General features: G+C 38.9%; 1 protein-coding gene across 1 annotated transcript in view; it reads left to right on the top strand.

Annotated features, from left to right (window-relative positions):
* The window catches only part of LDB3 (LIM domain binding 3), a 239,403-nt gene that overhangs the window by 176,566 nt on the left and 50,442 nt on the right, over positions 1-12,395 (top strand). The window contains exons 11-12 of the mRNA XM_089780066.1: positions 1,252-1,419; positions 9,453-9,500. Of these exons, the coding sequence (XP_089636192.1) occupies positions 1,252-1,419; positions 9,453-9,500 (216 nt within the window). The remainder of the gene's footprint in view (positions 1-1,251; positions 1,420-9,452; positions 9,501-12,395) is intronic.

Here is a 12,395-nt window from a genome sequence, read left to right as displayed (position 1 = left end):
GAGAACACAACTTGCACCTCAAATTCCTTGATCCTTCTTCCCAGCGCTACATAATCTGCAGTGGCTTGCTCAAGGTCATTCTTGGCCGTATCCTTAGTTCCTACATGGAAAAGTAGGAAGGCATAGCGGTCCTAAGGCTTGATCAGTCTTGGAAGACACTTGGTCTCATTCTGAATTCTAGCTCCAGGTAAGCAGCACACTTCTTGCGATTCTCAGTCTGGACAGCAGATGGATGACTATGTCCCTCTTAAGAGGGAGTTCCCAACCACCACCACCTGTCTTCTCTCTTGGAGTGGAGGTGGTGGAACCCCCATCCCTGGAACTGTGTATCCCATACCTTCTGGTCAATGGGGTCTCCTTCCAATCCCTTCCCTCAGAGGTCTCTGCCAAAACATTCTCCACCATAGTACCTGTGCAAAGAGCCTGAAAGAGGTTGGTTATTTGTATCGGGATTGGGGATACCTGAGTTGTCTGTCTTCTCCTGGAGGTCACATGCTGCCAATTTCCTTCCCCATTCTGTACTGCCCTATCTGCAGGCACAGCAAGCTGAAGAACCAGCATCAGATGCTGCCTTCTATACAGCAAGTCTTCATCTTCTCTGATGGAACGCAGGGTAGATATTTGAGTCTCTAGTCCTTTAAACCTTCTCTTCCAATATGGAGAGCAGCTTGCACTTGTACAGACAAAATCACTTCTATCTTTTGGGAGGAAGATAAACATGGCACACGCTGTGTGGTTCATAACAGCTGTTGTTTCACTGTTTATTCAGGCCTCTAACAATATTGTATAACTGGTACCCTTTCATCGGTCTGTTTTTTTAATTTTCCACTTAATCTAAACCCTGACTTGGAAGTTAACATGATGCATAAATGAATGAAATATGCCCTAGCACAGACGGTTCTTGCAGTTCACTACACAACTATCTAATTCTCATGTGCTGGGAGCTTTTTGCCATTAACCTCAGGGGGAGCAAGACTGTGCAATAAGATCTTATGTTTGATGGGAGGAATTTTACCCAAATGAGAACATTACTGAACTGAGCATTGAATGCCTTTTTAGTCATAACTCAGCTACAGAAAAAGCTAAACAAGCATGCTTTTTACCTTGCACAGGTACACTTTTTTCCTCCAGTAATACACCTTGCCACTGTTTGGAACTTTTGGGCCCAAACACAGTGGATTTTGTGCCTCTATTAAGTAAAAGTACACCTTTTAAGATGCTTCTTGTTTTATTTAATTTAACTCTAATTAGTACCCCTGTCGAGCATGCGCCAGTGTCCACCAGCTCTGCCTCTGCTGTGCCAGCTGCTTCAAGCAATCAGCCTGCTGCCGCTGCTCAAAACACATGCAATCAGATGACAGCATCATCAGCCACTCCCATCTCAGTAGTACAAGATTCCTTTTCTTCCTCTTTCCAAAGGTAATGCTTTTTTGCATTGTCTTTTTGCACGTCTCCCTGTTTGGTGTTTAGAAGTGTGTGTGTGTGTTGGTGTGTGTATAAGTATACATATAGGGAGGGACAGAGCAGAACTTTATCTAGGGTTGCCAACTCTCTGAGACCAGACAGACAGGATGCCATTTCTACAAATGTCATCTGCTTGGGAGAATTCTCAACCCTAACATGAACAAAGTATGCAGTATATTGAGAAAATATGTCACCTTGTTTTATGTATTCTGAAGCTGAATTTCTTGTTGGAGTGTTGAATTTTTATTTGCAAGAAATTATAAGATTCAAACTCAGCTCTTAGAACAGAATTAATCAAATGTTCTTTTGAGGAACATAATTTACATTTTCAAAAAAAGAAAATCTGATATTAACTGTTTTGTCCCCTATCGTGAGAAGGGTACCAAAGTTGCATAATAATTAAAATGGAAAGTGAAAATCCTTCGGATTACATGACAGCAGAGCACAAATTGTCAAGAAATAAACAGGTTAATAAATTTAAGCGAGCTAGTAGAAAGATCTATATGGTTTTTAATATACCTTAAAGTGACACCTCCTCTTAGAAGGTCAAAGAGGAAAATGCAAAACGCATTTTAACCCTATTGAGTGATACCACAGTGTATAGTAGGATCTTTTTATTTACTACAGCATGTCAGCCCTCTGAATTATGTGATGTCGGATGTACCACGTGCAGGATGTCAGCAGATCCATTCATTTGGTAGTTGACTTTTTATAAAGGTGCTAAGGTGATTAATTTCTACTTAACTGTGCTTTTTCTAAAAAGATTTAACTATATAATTAATATTGGATTTTAAAAGGAACAAAGATAGTCATTCAGATTCTATTCTTACTTCATTGAGCACTCAATTGTTGTAAATTACTGAGAATTAAACATTAATATCTAGTGTGAATAGACTCCTTAGACTGTGAGGAAAATGGGTGAAGTTTATGATGTTGCCATTTACATAATCATTGTCAAAGGAACAAGAATGAATTCGAGTCACATCTTTTTTCTCAGACAGTTTTTCTCCTAAAAGATCTGAAATACACTTTAGTCCACTTTAAGTGTCCAAGAACAAAAAGTCTCACCTTCAATCATATGAACTACTTGCACATAATGGAGGTGCAAAATGTGACCTACAGTACTATAAAATTACATAATTTGGTAGGAAATGTTCTTTCTGTTCTAAAGCCTGATTTTAGCAGCTAATATCACAAATTTCTTTTTAAATCCTATTTTTACTCTGTATTTGTGTTCTGATGCCATAGAGCCAGACATTCAGCCAGAAAAGAGAGACCAAGCAAAGTACTACACCACATTTTCATAATTATTTTGATAGCATCCTTGCTTAAGAAGCATTTCACATGCAATAATTGTTTAAAGAATTTTAACTCTCAGTATATCTTTACTTGAACTACTACATGAAGAAAATTGAGAATATAATACATTCTTGAAAAAGTAAATCCCTACTCCTTATAGGTAAAAATATAAATAACCTTTTGGCATTGATGACAAAAATGTTCCTAAAACCCTTGTGCTCTTTACCCTGGTAGTAGCCGAATAGTGAAATTTTTGTCTTCACTTCTGATGCAAATATCTTGGTTCTTTCAGGGTAAAGATGTATGCAGTTCACAAAAGATATTTGAACTACCAGCTTTCTTATCTAGTCAGAGTTCTGTTCATATATTTTTTCTATAGTTTGTGTGTTTTTTCTTCTGTTCTGTAAGAAATGTGCTTGGTTGTGCTATACTGTAAGTCTCCAGATGTATTTCACAGAAAATACATGTGTTGCTGCTAACTATAGAATGGTCGTCTTATACCTGAACTCATACAAGGCTCTATTCTGAGATGTCGCATAGTTCTCCTTGTAAAATTGTTTTGTACTGCTTTTACTGTGTCCTCTGCAGTGTGCTTGCAGGCCCCAGCTCTCTGTCACAGCCTAGCCCTTTCCCTGGGTACAGGAACATATCACTAGCATCTTTCACTTTTTAGTCTGCTGTCTCTGCTCAGTCTAGGTATATTTGCAAACATCTCTCCTTTTTCTTTTTAGTCAGACTTTTTCACTCTTCATTGTTTGCTTCAGTTTGAGGTTCTTAAGTTCTTAAAAAATTGGCTTGGGAGAAAACATTTAAGTGTAAAATTTACTGCCTGTTTGTTTTGATCTTGTCTGAATTAAAACCAAGCTAAAAGAAAACCTTTATCTTTCCAGCATTAAGTTTAAAATATTTGACTGGAAATGTTCTCAAACCTTAGACAGTTAGTTGTATGTAATATTCAAGTTCATTTATGTGGTGTGTGGTATATAAAAGGGAAGGTCCTCTCATGGATTGATAACTAGTTAAGAGATAGGAAGCAAAGGGTAGGAATAAATGGTCAGTTTTCAGATTTGAGCGCGGTAATTAGTGGTTTCCCAAAAGGGTCCGTAGTGGGATCAGTCCTATTCAACATATTCATAAATGATCTGGAGAAAGGGGTAAACAGTGAAGTGGCAAAATTTGCAGATGATATGAAACTACTCAAGATAGTTAAATCCAGAGCACACTGTTAAGACCTTTGAAAGAATCTCACAAAACAAGGTGACTGTGCAACAAAATAGCAGATGAAGTTTTATGTTCATAAATGCAAAGTAATGCATCTTGAGAATATAATCCCAGTTAGGCATACAAAATGATGGGGACTAAATTAGCTGTTATCACTGAAGAGAGAGATCTTAGATTCGTTTTGGACTGATGATATCACTCAGCATACGTCTACACAGCAGTTTTACCTTATAACATTATTACAAAATAACATCATCCACATCTACACTTTAAGCAGTTATTTTGACATCATGTCAAAATACTGTCAAGCTGGAGGACTTCTTACTCCTACTCCTGTAACCCTCGTTTTATGAGGTGTAAGAGAAGTCTGAAGAAAAGTGTTCTTCCTCAGATTTCTTGCTGCATAGATAGCGCCAAAAACTGAAATAAGCTATTTTGACTTAAGCTACACAATTGACATAGCTCAGGTTGTGTAACTTATTTTGGCTTTAGCCCTGCTGTGTAAATGTGCCCTCAATGTGCAGCGGAAGCAGTCAAGAAAAGCAAACAGAAAGTTGGGAATCATTTAAAAAGGGTAGAGAATAAGACAGAGAATATCTTATTGCCTCTGTATAAATCCATGGTCTGCCCACGTCTTGACTACTGTATGCCGATGTGGTCGCCCCATCTTAAAAAAGATATCTTAGCACTGGAAAAAATTCAGAAAAAGGCAATAAAAAGTATTAAGCATATTGAACGGTTGCCGTATGAGGAGAGATTAATAATACCGGGGCTCTTCAGCTTGGAAAATAGTCAACTAAGGGGGGATATGATAGAGGTCTATAAAATCTTGACTGGTGTGGAGGAAGTAAATAAGGAAAAGTTATTTACTTGTTCCCATAACACAAGAACAAAATGAAATTAACAGGTAGCAGGTTTAAAACAAACAAAAGGAAGTACTTCTTCACACAGCACTTCAACCTGTGGAACTCCTTGCCAGAGGATGTTGTGAAGGCCAGGATTTTAATAAGGTTAAAAAATGAGCTAAATAAATTCTTGGAGGATAGATAGGTACATCAATGGCTATTAGCTAGGATGGACAAGAATGGTGTCCCTTGCCTCTGTTTGATAGAAGCAGGGAATGGGCAACATGGGATGGATCACTTGATGATTATATCTTCTGCTCATTCCCTCTGGGACACCTGGCATTGGCCACTGTGGGAAGACAAAGTACTGCGGTACATGGACTTTTGGCCTGACACAGTATGGATGTTCTTATGCTTGTATCTAATTAAGGGTATGTCTACACTACCCTCCTAGTTCAAACTAGGAGGGTAATGTAGGCATACCGCACTTGCAAATGAAGCCCGGTATTTGAATTTCCCAGGCTTCATTTGCATAAGGGGGGAGCCGCCATTTTTAAAACCCCGCTGGTTCGAACCCCGTGCAGCGCGGCTACACGGGGCACGAACTAGGTAGTTCGAACTAGGAAGCCTAGTTCGAACTACCTAGTTCGTGCCCCGTGTAGCCGCGCTGCACGGGGTTCGAACCAGCGGGGTTTTAAAAATGGCGGCTCCCCGCTTATGCAAATGAAGCCTGGGAAATTCAAATCCCGAGCTTCATTTGCAAGTGCGGTATGCCTACATTACCCTCCTAGTTCGAACTAGGAGGGTAGTGTAGACATACCCTAAGTGAGGTAGCAAGCCCAAACTGTGTTTTTCTTGGTAAAAAATGTGGATCATATTGTGATCAACTGACCCATTTTTAAATGCTTCAGGGGGTAGCTGAGTTAGTCTGAACAGGATAGACTTAAAAATAACAAATGGTGTGGTAGCACTTTATAGACTAATGAAACGTGTAGATGGTATCATCCACTTCTTCAGATGAATGGAGTTTTGAATTTAGGATGTGCAGACTACCGTAGTTTTTCCCTTTGATATTTTCATATCCTCTGCTTCTTGTTTCCCACCCCCTTCTTTTTTTTCATTCTCCCTTCTCCCCTATTTATTTTGGATCTGCACATCCTAAACTCAAAACTCCAGTAATCTGAAGAAGTGGGTTGTGCCCACAAAAGCTCATGATACCATCTACATGTTTTGTCAGTCTATAAAGTGCTACAAGACCATTTGTTGTTTTTTAAGCTTATCCTTTTTTAAATGTTCATCAGACCTACTTTTCTTGTACATTCAACAATTATTAACTAATGACAGATCATAGAAAGGTTAGAAGTAGTTATCACTAGAAACAAAGAATACTACCATGATACTTTCTGCCAGCCTGCCCTAGTTTTTATGGAACATTTACATTTACCAAGATTAAGAGTAGAGAAGGGAATGGATAGTAAAGTTATTTGAGCACAATTTGATGGTGATCAGAGACTGAGTCAGTCAGTAACGCAGTGAAGATAATAATTTTCCAATGTGCTTTATCTTAGCATAAATCAGACAAACATCACTTGTGGCCATTGTTTGTAGTGAAAAGAGTATACAGGTTTGAAGGCTAAATCTGGGGACTTTCTATCTATAAAAAGCTGGAGAACATTATAGAAAATGTCAGTGACCACACAAGCATATGTCACATCTTTCAATATTTTGTCAGTGCTTTAGCAATGATGCAGAATTGAAAGAGCTATGAGATGGAAATGTAAATATGTGCTCTGAGCACTCCATCTGATTCTTAACTCCCATATTCAGAAAGCTAAAACATATTAGAGCAATTTCATTCTTGGTATAATTCCACTGACTTTGGTGGAAATACACCAAAGATAATTCCTGGAGGCTGGGTCTATCAATGGCAATTAGCCAGGATGGGTAGGAATGATGTCCCTAGCCTCTGTTTGTCAGAGTCTGGAAATGGGTGACAGGGGACGGATCTCTTGTTGATTCCCTGTTCTGTTCATTCCCTCTGAGGCATCTGGCATTGGCCATTGTCAGCAGACAGGACACTGGGCTAGGTGGACCTTTCGTCTGACCCAGTGTGGCCATTCTTATGTTCTTATGTTAAATGCATCTCACTGGATACTACAACTGAGTTCTGATTTGCCCCATTAACTTCTGGAACCAGAGTAATGTTCTAGGTCAAATATGCAACCAAGGCCTTTGCAAATAAACAAATAAAAGCAGCCAGAGCTGTAAGAGCTCAAGGATCATGTGGAGAAATAAAGAGCTGATTGATGTGTTAATGCTGTACATACATTTTCGTTTTACTGTGTAAAGTTAGTGGGGCATGGATTAATTTTAAAGAGTCATCTTAAAGAGGCCTTATGTTCAAAGGGTGAGTGCTGAACAGAATTCTTTTACTGCATTTGCATCCAACTCTGTGCTTTATTACACTTGTGAATGGAGCTGGGGCTGTCTTGTGCTATTGAACAGTTGTCTCCCACTCAAATGTATCTGATTTTATCTAGAATGTATTTATCTGAGAGTGGGATCTGGGATTATTGAGATTGATAATAAAATGTATTGCCAAAGAAGATCTCTTACTTGCTCAAGGAAAAAGAAGTAAAACTTCACATAGTTGTGCATGATGATTGGTATTCAAAAGCTATTTCTTTCGAGAACATGGTCCTACCTGACATGTAAACTCATGGGAAGTATTTCTCTCTATCTATAGAACTTATCTATAGATCAGATAAAAAAATGTAAACAAATGTAAGTCCTGATGCTTGCACTTACGAGCCAGGGAATTTACATCAAAATTTTGTCAATCTGCATACCAAACCTTCCAGATTGTTACTATAAGGGTCTCTTTTAACATGGTTGCTAAAGGGATTTGCATGTTGAATTCCCCTTAGCTCCAGTGGGAGTTGTGGATGTAAAATCACTTGGACATGGATAAATGTAGAGACTACTAAATGTGCAAGTCCATTCAGCTTCTCATAATAAGGCAAAGAAAGCAGAAACTGATTAGAAAAGCAACTGTATGGAATAATAGATGCACAGAAGCTGCTTACAGCTAGTAGCTTAGAAGCAATAGCTCATTGTAAGTCCCCAGCAAAAGTAATTGGAGTGGAAACTGGACATTGGCTCAAACAAATGCTCCTTTGAGTTAATTTTTACGTTTATTGTACATAACTCAGGCTCTCTAGAAATCATTCCAGGTTAAGGAATCAACACAGTATATAGCAAAACTGTCAGTGCATTTTTCCTTTTCCAGATTACTCTTGTGGAGAGTTAGGGCTTCATTTTTCTCCAAATCGTGAGCATTGATTTAATTCCAGGAGTAGTAGGGAGTTTTGAAGCTACATCCATGTGTAGTATTCTGAAAAATCCCCTCCTCTCCCCCCCCCCCCCCCCCCCCGCCCTCCCCAGCCTCCTCCTTTCCAGAGCTTGAACAGCTGTGAATCAGCTGTTCCTGGCATTCCAGCTCTGGCAGGGCAGGGGAGGAGGAGGGGTGGAGCACATATCAGGCCATTTGCACGTTTTGAAAGTATTGGGGGGGAGGGGGAGGGCTTAGAAGTGCAGGGCTTTGATGCCCCAGGGCACCAGAGGCACATGGGGGTAATGGATAGCTAGAGAGACCACAGTCCACAGATGGAGCCACAGGTAGCCAACCACCAACTTAAAGCATAGTTCAGTAGTATTTTAGAGATATAGAGTGCCCCCCTGAAAATAAGTCCAGAATGTCTACTGATTAAAACCAGTTCAGGATTTCACTAGTATTACAGTTTATAGCTAAGTTTTGACATGAATCAGATGGACAAGTAAGTTGCCATTCAAATCCATCCGTTCACAAAATCAAATCTTACATAGATTTAAGTGTTATCTCTTTGGGCTGATCCCAGTTCAACCAACAGAAAAATGCCTTCTGCCTACCTAACAATTCTGCTTAGCACATACCTATTAGGGTTGAAAATAACCAGTGAAAAGTTGGAGGTAGTTGCTTGATGCTGTGGTTTCATTTACATCTCCACTTGCCTTTATTATGGAGCAGTTGTTTGCCTCACCAGGGACTACGATGGAGACATGGATTTGAGGTCCTGAGTTAAGTGAAGTTTCAATTCATGGTTTGCTTTACTAAGATTTTGTGCAATTTACTTTGAAGTATCCAGATATGTGGACAGTGAAACAAAACAAATGTACCTTTTTTCTTTGTATTAGTATTTAGTGAATGTCAAAGCAAACTGTTTCTTTAATTGCAGAACTAAAATCCCACAATTAAACAATTAGTAGCAATGTGTGAGCTAGTGATTTATGGGACATTCTACACAAGGATCAAATTGTCCTCAGCTTAGTAAGGCTGTAATGTGATTTCTAGCCTGAGCAGGTTTTGACTCAATAACAGTTAAACATTGTTTTTGTAACCAGATGAAAAGTAGTGCATGTCATGTACTTCAGTATGCCTCAACTTACTGCTTATTGAATATAGTGTGTACTTCCTTTGGAATCTCATTGTAGGATAAGATGTCCTAATTATTTGATGTATTTGGTTCTCAATTTCAAATGACATTTTTGCATTGCATAAAAACACAAACTTTTGTCTTATTTTAGCTTCAACCGGCATTCTTCCACCTCCATCAGCTACCAGTCAAAAAAGAGGTATAAAATATTGTCTTTTGCAGCTACTACACATTAATAGTACCTAATGCGCCACTTTAATGCTACTAGTAAACTCGTAGTGAACTATTAACCTAAAAGTGATGTAATTAAAATGTTACTTCTTTTCCTGTTTTCAAACATTTTATTTAATTCAATGTCTCTCACGTGTCTGTTACAAATCCATTAATCTAAAATCGGGCATTTTCGGTGCGTTTCAGACATTTTATCATTTTACTTTACCATTAAACCATTGTCAATCATCAGAATATCTTTGGTCACTTACTTAACCACTCTTTATTTCTGCAGCAAAAATTACAGTTGGTAGAGCTTCCCAAAGCTGATTTGGCTTCACTAAAACACTTATAATGATGTATCTCTGTGCTTTATTTCTGTTTTACAGGAGTCTTTTAGTCTCCATCACTAAAACTGATCTGCATTCTCACTTTGGTTATCTTTGTAAACAGTTCCACACTTGGTTACTGAATTCAGTGGTGCTCTTGGTGTTTTAGACATTTTTTTTATTTACTCCAATTGATTTTCTTTCTAGCAGATAGCAGCTTCCTACATAAGGATATAGGGCAATGTTTTAAAACCCTATATACATCGAGAAATACACGAGTAACAAACAAGCAGTCATTTTTCTGTATGATGGTCCAAACATGAGTAACCCGATTCAGATTTCCTAATGTATTATGCAAATATAGAGCCCTAAAAAAGGAGTCTTTACCAATGAACCCAGATGATTGAGACTAGAACATACTTAGCAGTGGCAGGTACACTAGAATTTCAGTTATATTTTATAATATATGTAATTTATATAATCTCCTACCCTACACAGCAAGTGTTAGAACATAAGAACAGCCAAACTGTATCAGACAAAAGGTCCGTCTAGCCCAGTGTCCTGTCTTCCAAAAGTGGCCAATGCCAGATGCCCCAGAGGGAGTGATACCACTGTATGAAGAAAAACTTCCTTTTTGTTTGTTTTAAACCTGCTACCTATTAATTTCACTTGGTGACCCCTAGTTCTTATGTTATGGGAACAAGTAAATAACTTTTCCTTATTCATTTTCTCTACAACAGTCATAATTTTATAATCTCTATCATATCCCCCCATAGTCAACTCTTTTCCAAGCTGAAGAGTCCCAGTCTTTTTAATCTCTCTTTATACGGGACCCGTTCCAAACCCCTCATAATTTTTGTTGCCCTTTTCTGAACCTTTTTCAATGCCAATATATCTTTTTTGAGAGAGGCAACCACATCCATGTGCAGTATTCAAGATGTGGATGTACCATGGATTTATATAGAGGCAATAAGATATTCTCTGCTTTATTCACTTTATCCCATTTTTAATTATTACTAATATTCTGTTTTCTTTTTTGACTGCTGCTGCACATTCAGTGGATGTTTTCAGAGAACTATCCATCATGATTCCAAGATCTCTCTCTTGAGTAGTTGTAGCTAAATTAGTCCCCATCGTTTGGCATGTATAGTTGGGATTATTTATTCCAATGTGCATTACTTTTCATTTATCAACAAGTGGGCTATGTCTAGACTGGCACGATTTTCCGCAAATGCTTTTAGACGCGGTTTTGTGCAAGAAAGCCCCGATCGCCATTTTCACCATCGGGGCTTTTTTGCGCAAAACGGTTCTCAGTTGTCTACACTGGCCCTCTTGCGCAAATGCTTTTGCGCAAGAGGGCTTTTTCCCGAACGGGAGAGTCATTGTATTTGCGGAAGAACACTGACAATCATACATTAGATCGTCAGTGTTCTTGCGCAAATTCAAAGTGGCCAGTGTAGACAGCTGGCAAGTTTTTCCGCAAAAGCAGCTGCTTTTGCGGAAAAACTTGCCAGCCTAGACGCAGCCGTGTTGATCAGATTCTTTAAAACTAAGTATATTGCACTGGTTTCTTATGTAACTGTTTTCACTTTGAATAATGTGCCTTAGAATAATGCCTTAGACCAATGAAAGATCTTCAGATAATGTATAAAAATTATCATCTAAGGCCAGGAGGCATAAGGGATCGGTTGAAAAAGGCTTTCTTTTTCAACAGATCCCCCTCTAGACAGCCGCTTTTTGCGGACAACGTGCTGAGTCGGCAAACCGCAGCGGCCATTTTTCTGCAAATTAGGCACGAGATATTTAAATCCCTGCCTCATTTGCAATGTCGACCTGCCTAATCTGCATCCCTTTGCAGACAGAGGGATTCAATCTAGACATACCTTAAATGCACATACACTAATCCACATGTAAGTGCCAGATTTTAGTGTTCCCATGTAGAGGTTGTGTGTGTACACTAGGGATGTAAAAGATGAACCAGTTGGTTAACCCAGAAGTCTCACCCTTAGTGGCGGGCCCAGCTGGCCCTTCCCTGTCCTTTCACCCCATGCAACCGACTGGTTCCTGGGAAGCTGGCTGTAGAGCTCATAGCAAAGCCTCACTAGGAGTGACTGCCAGCCCTGCTCCCGGGAAGGCTTTGCTGTGGGCTCTGCATTATAAAGTTTAAATAAACTTTATACTGGAGAGCCCACAGCATGTATCCTTGTAACCTCTAGGAGTTTTAGTTGTTAGACAGTTATATTTTTAAACACATTTTTACATCCCTAATGCACACAAATAAGGTGTTATATGAAAGTATCTGAATTTGGGCACCTACATAGCTGCAGCCACTCTTTTGACAATCTGGTTTTACAGAATAAGTAGAATAAGGCAAAACATATGCCATGAAAAATGTTCTTCAGTGAAATGTATCTATTTTTGAGGTCGTCTGACATTTAATGTTTCTTAAAAACAGCATGATCAAGAAGATGGAGTAAGCATATGCCTGGGAACCTTAATCCCATTTATTCCATGGGCTGTCCTAATAAAAATTTATCTCTTATCCCAGTGTAATG

This window comes from Pelodiscus sinensis, chromosome 8 (genome assembly GCF_052426305.1).
Source record: "Pelodiscus sinensis isolate ZL-2025 chromosome 8, ASM5242630v1, whole genome shotgun sequence".
Lineage (NCBI taxonomy): Eukaryota > Metazoa > Chordata > Testudines > Trionychidae > Pelodiscus > Pelodiscus sinensis.
Note: the sequence above shows the minus strand (reverse complement) of the source record. Positions and strands in the feature narration are given on the sequence as shown.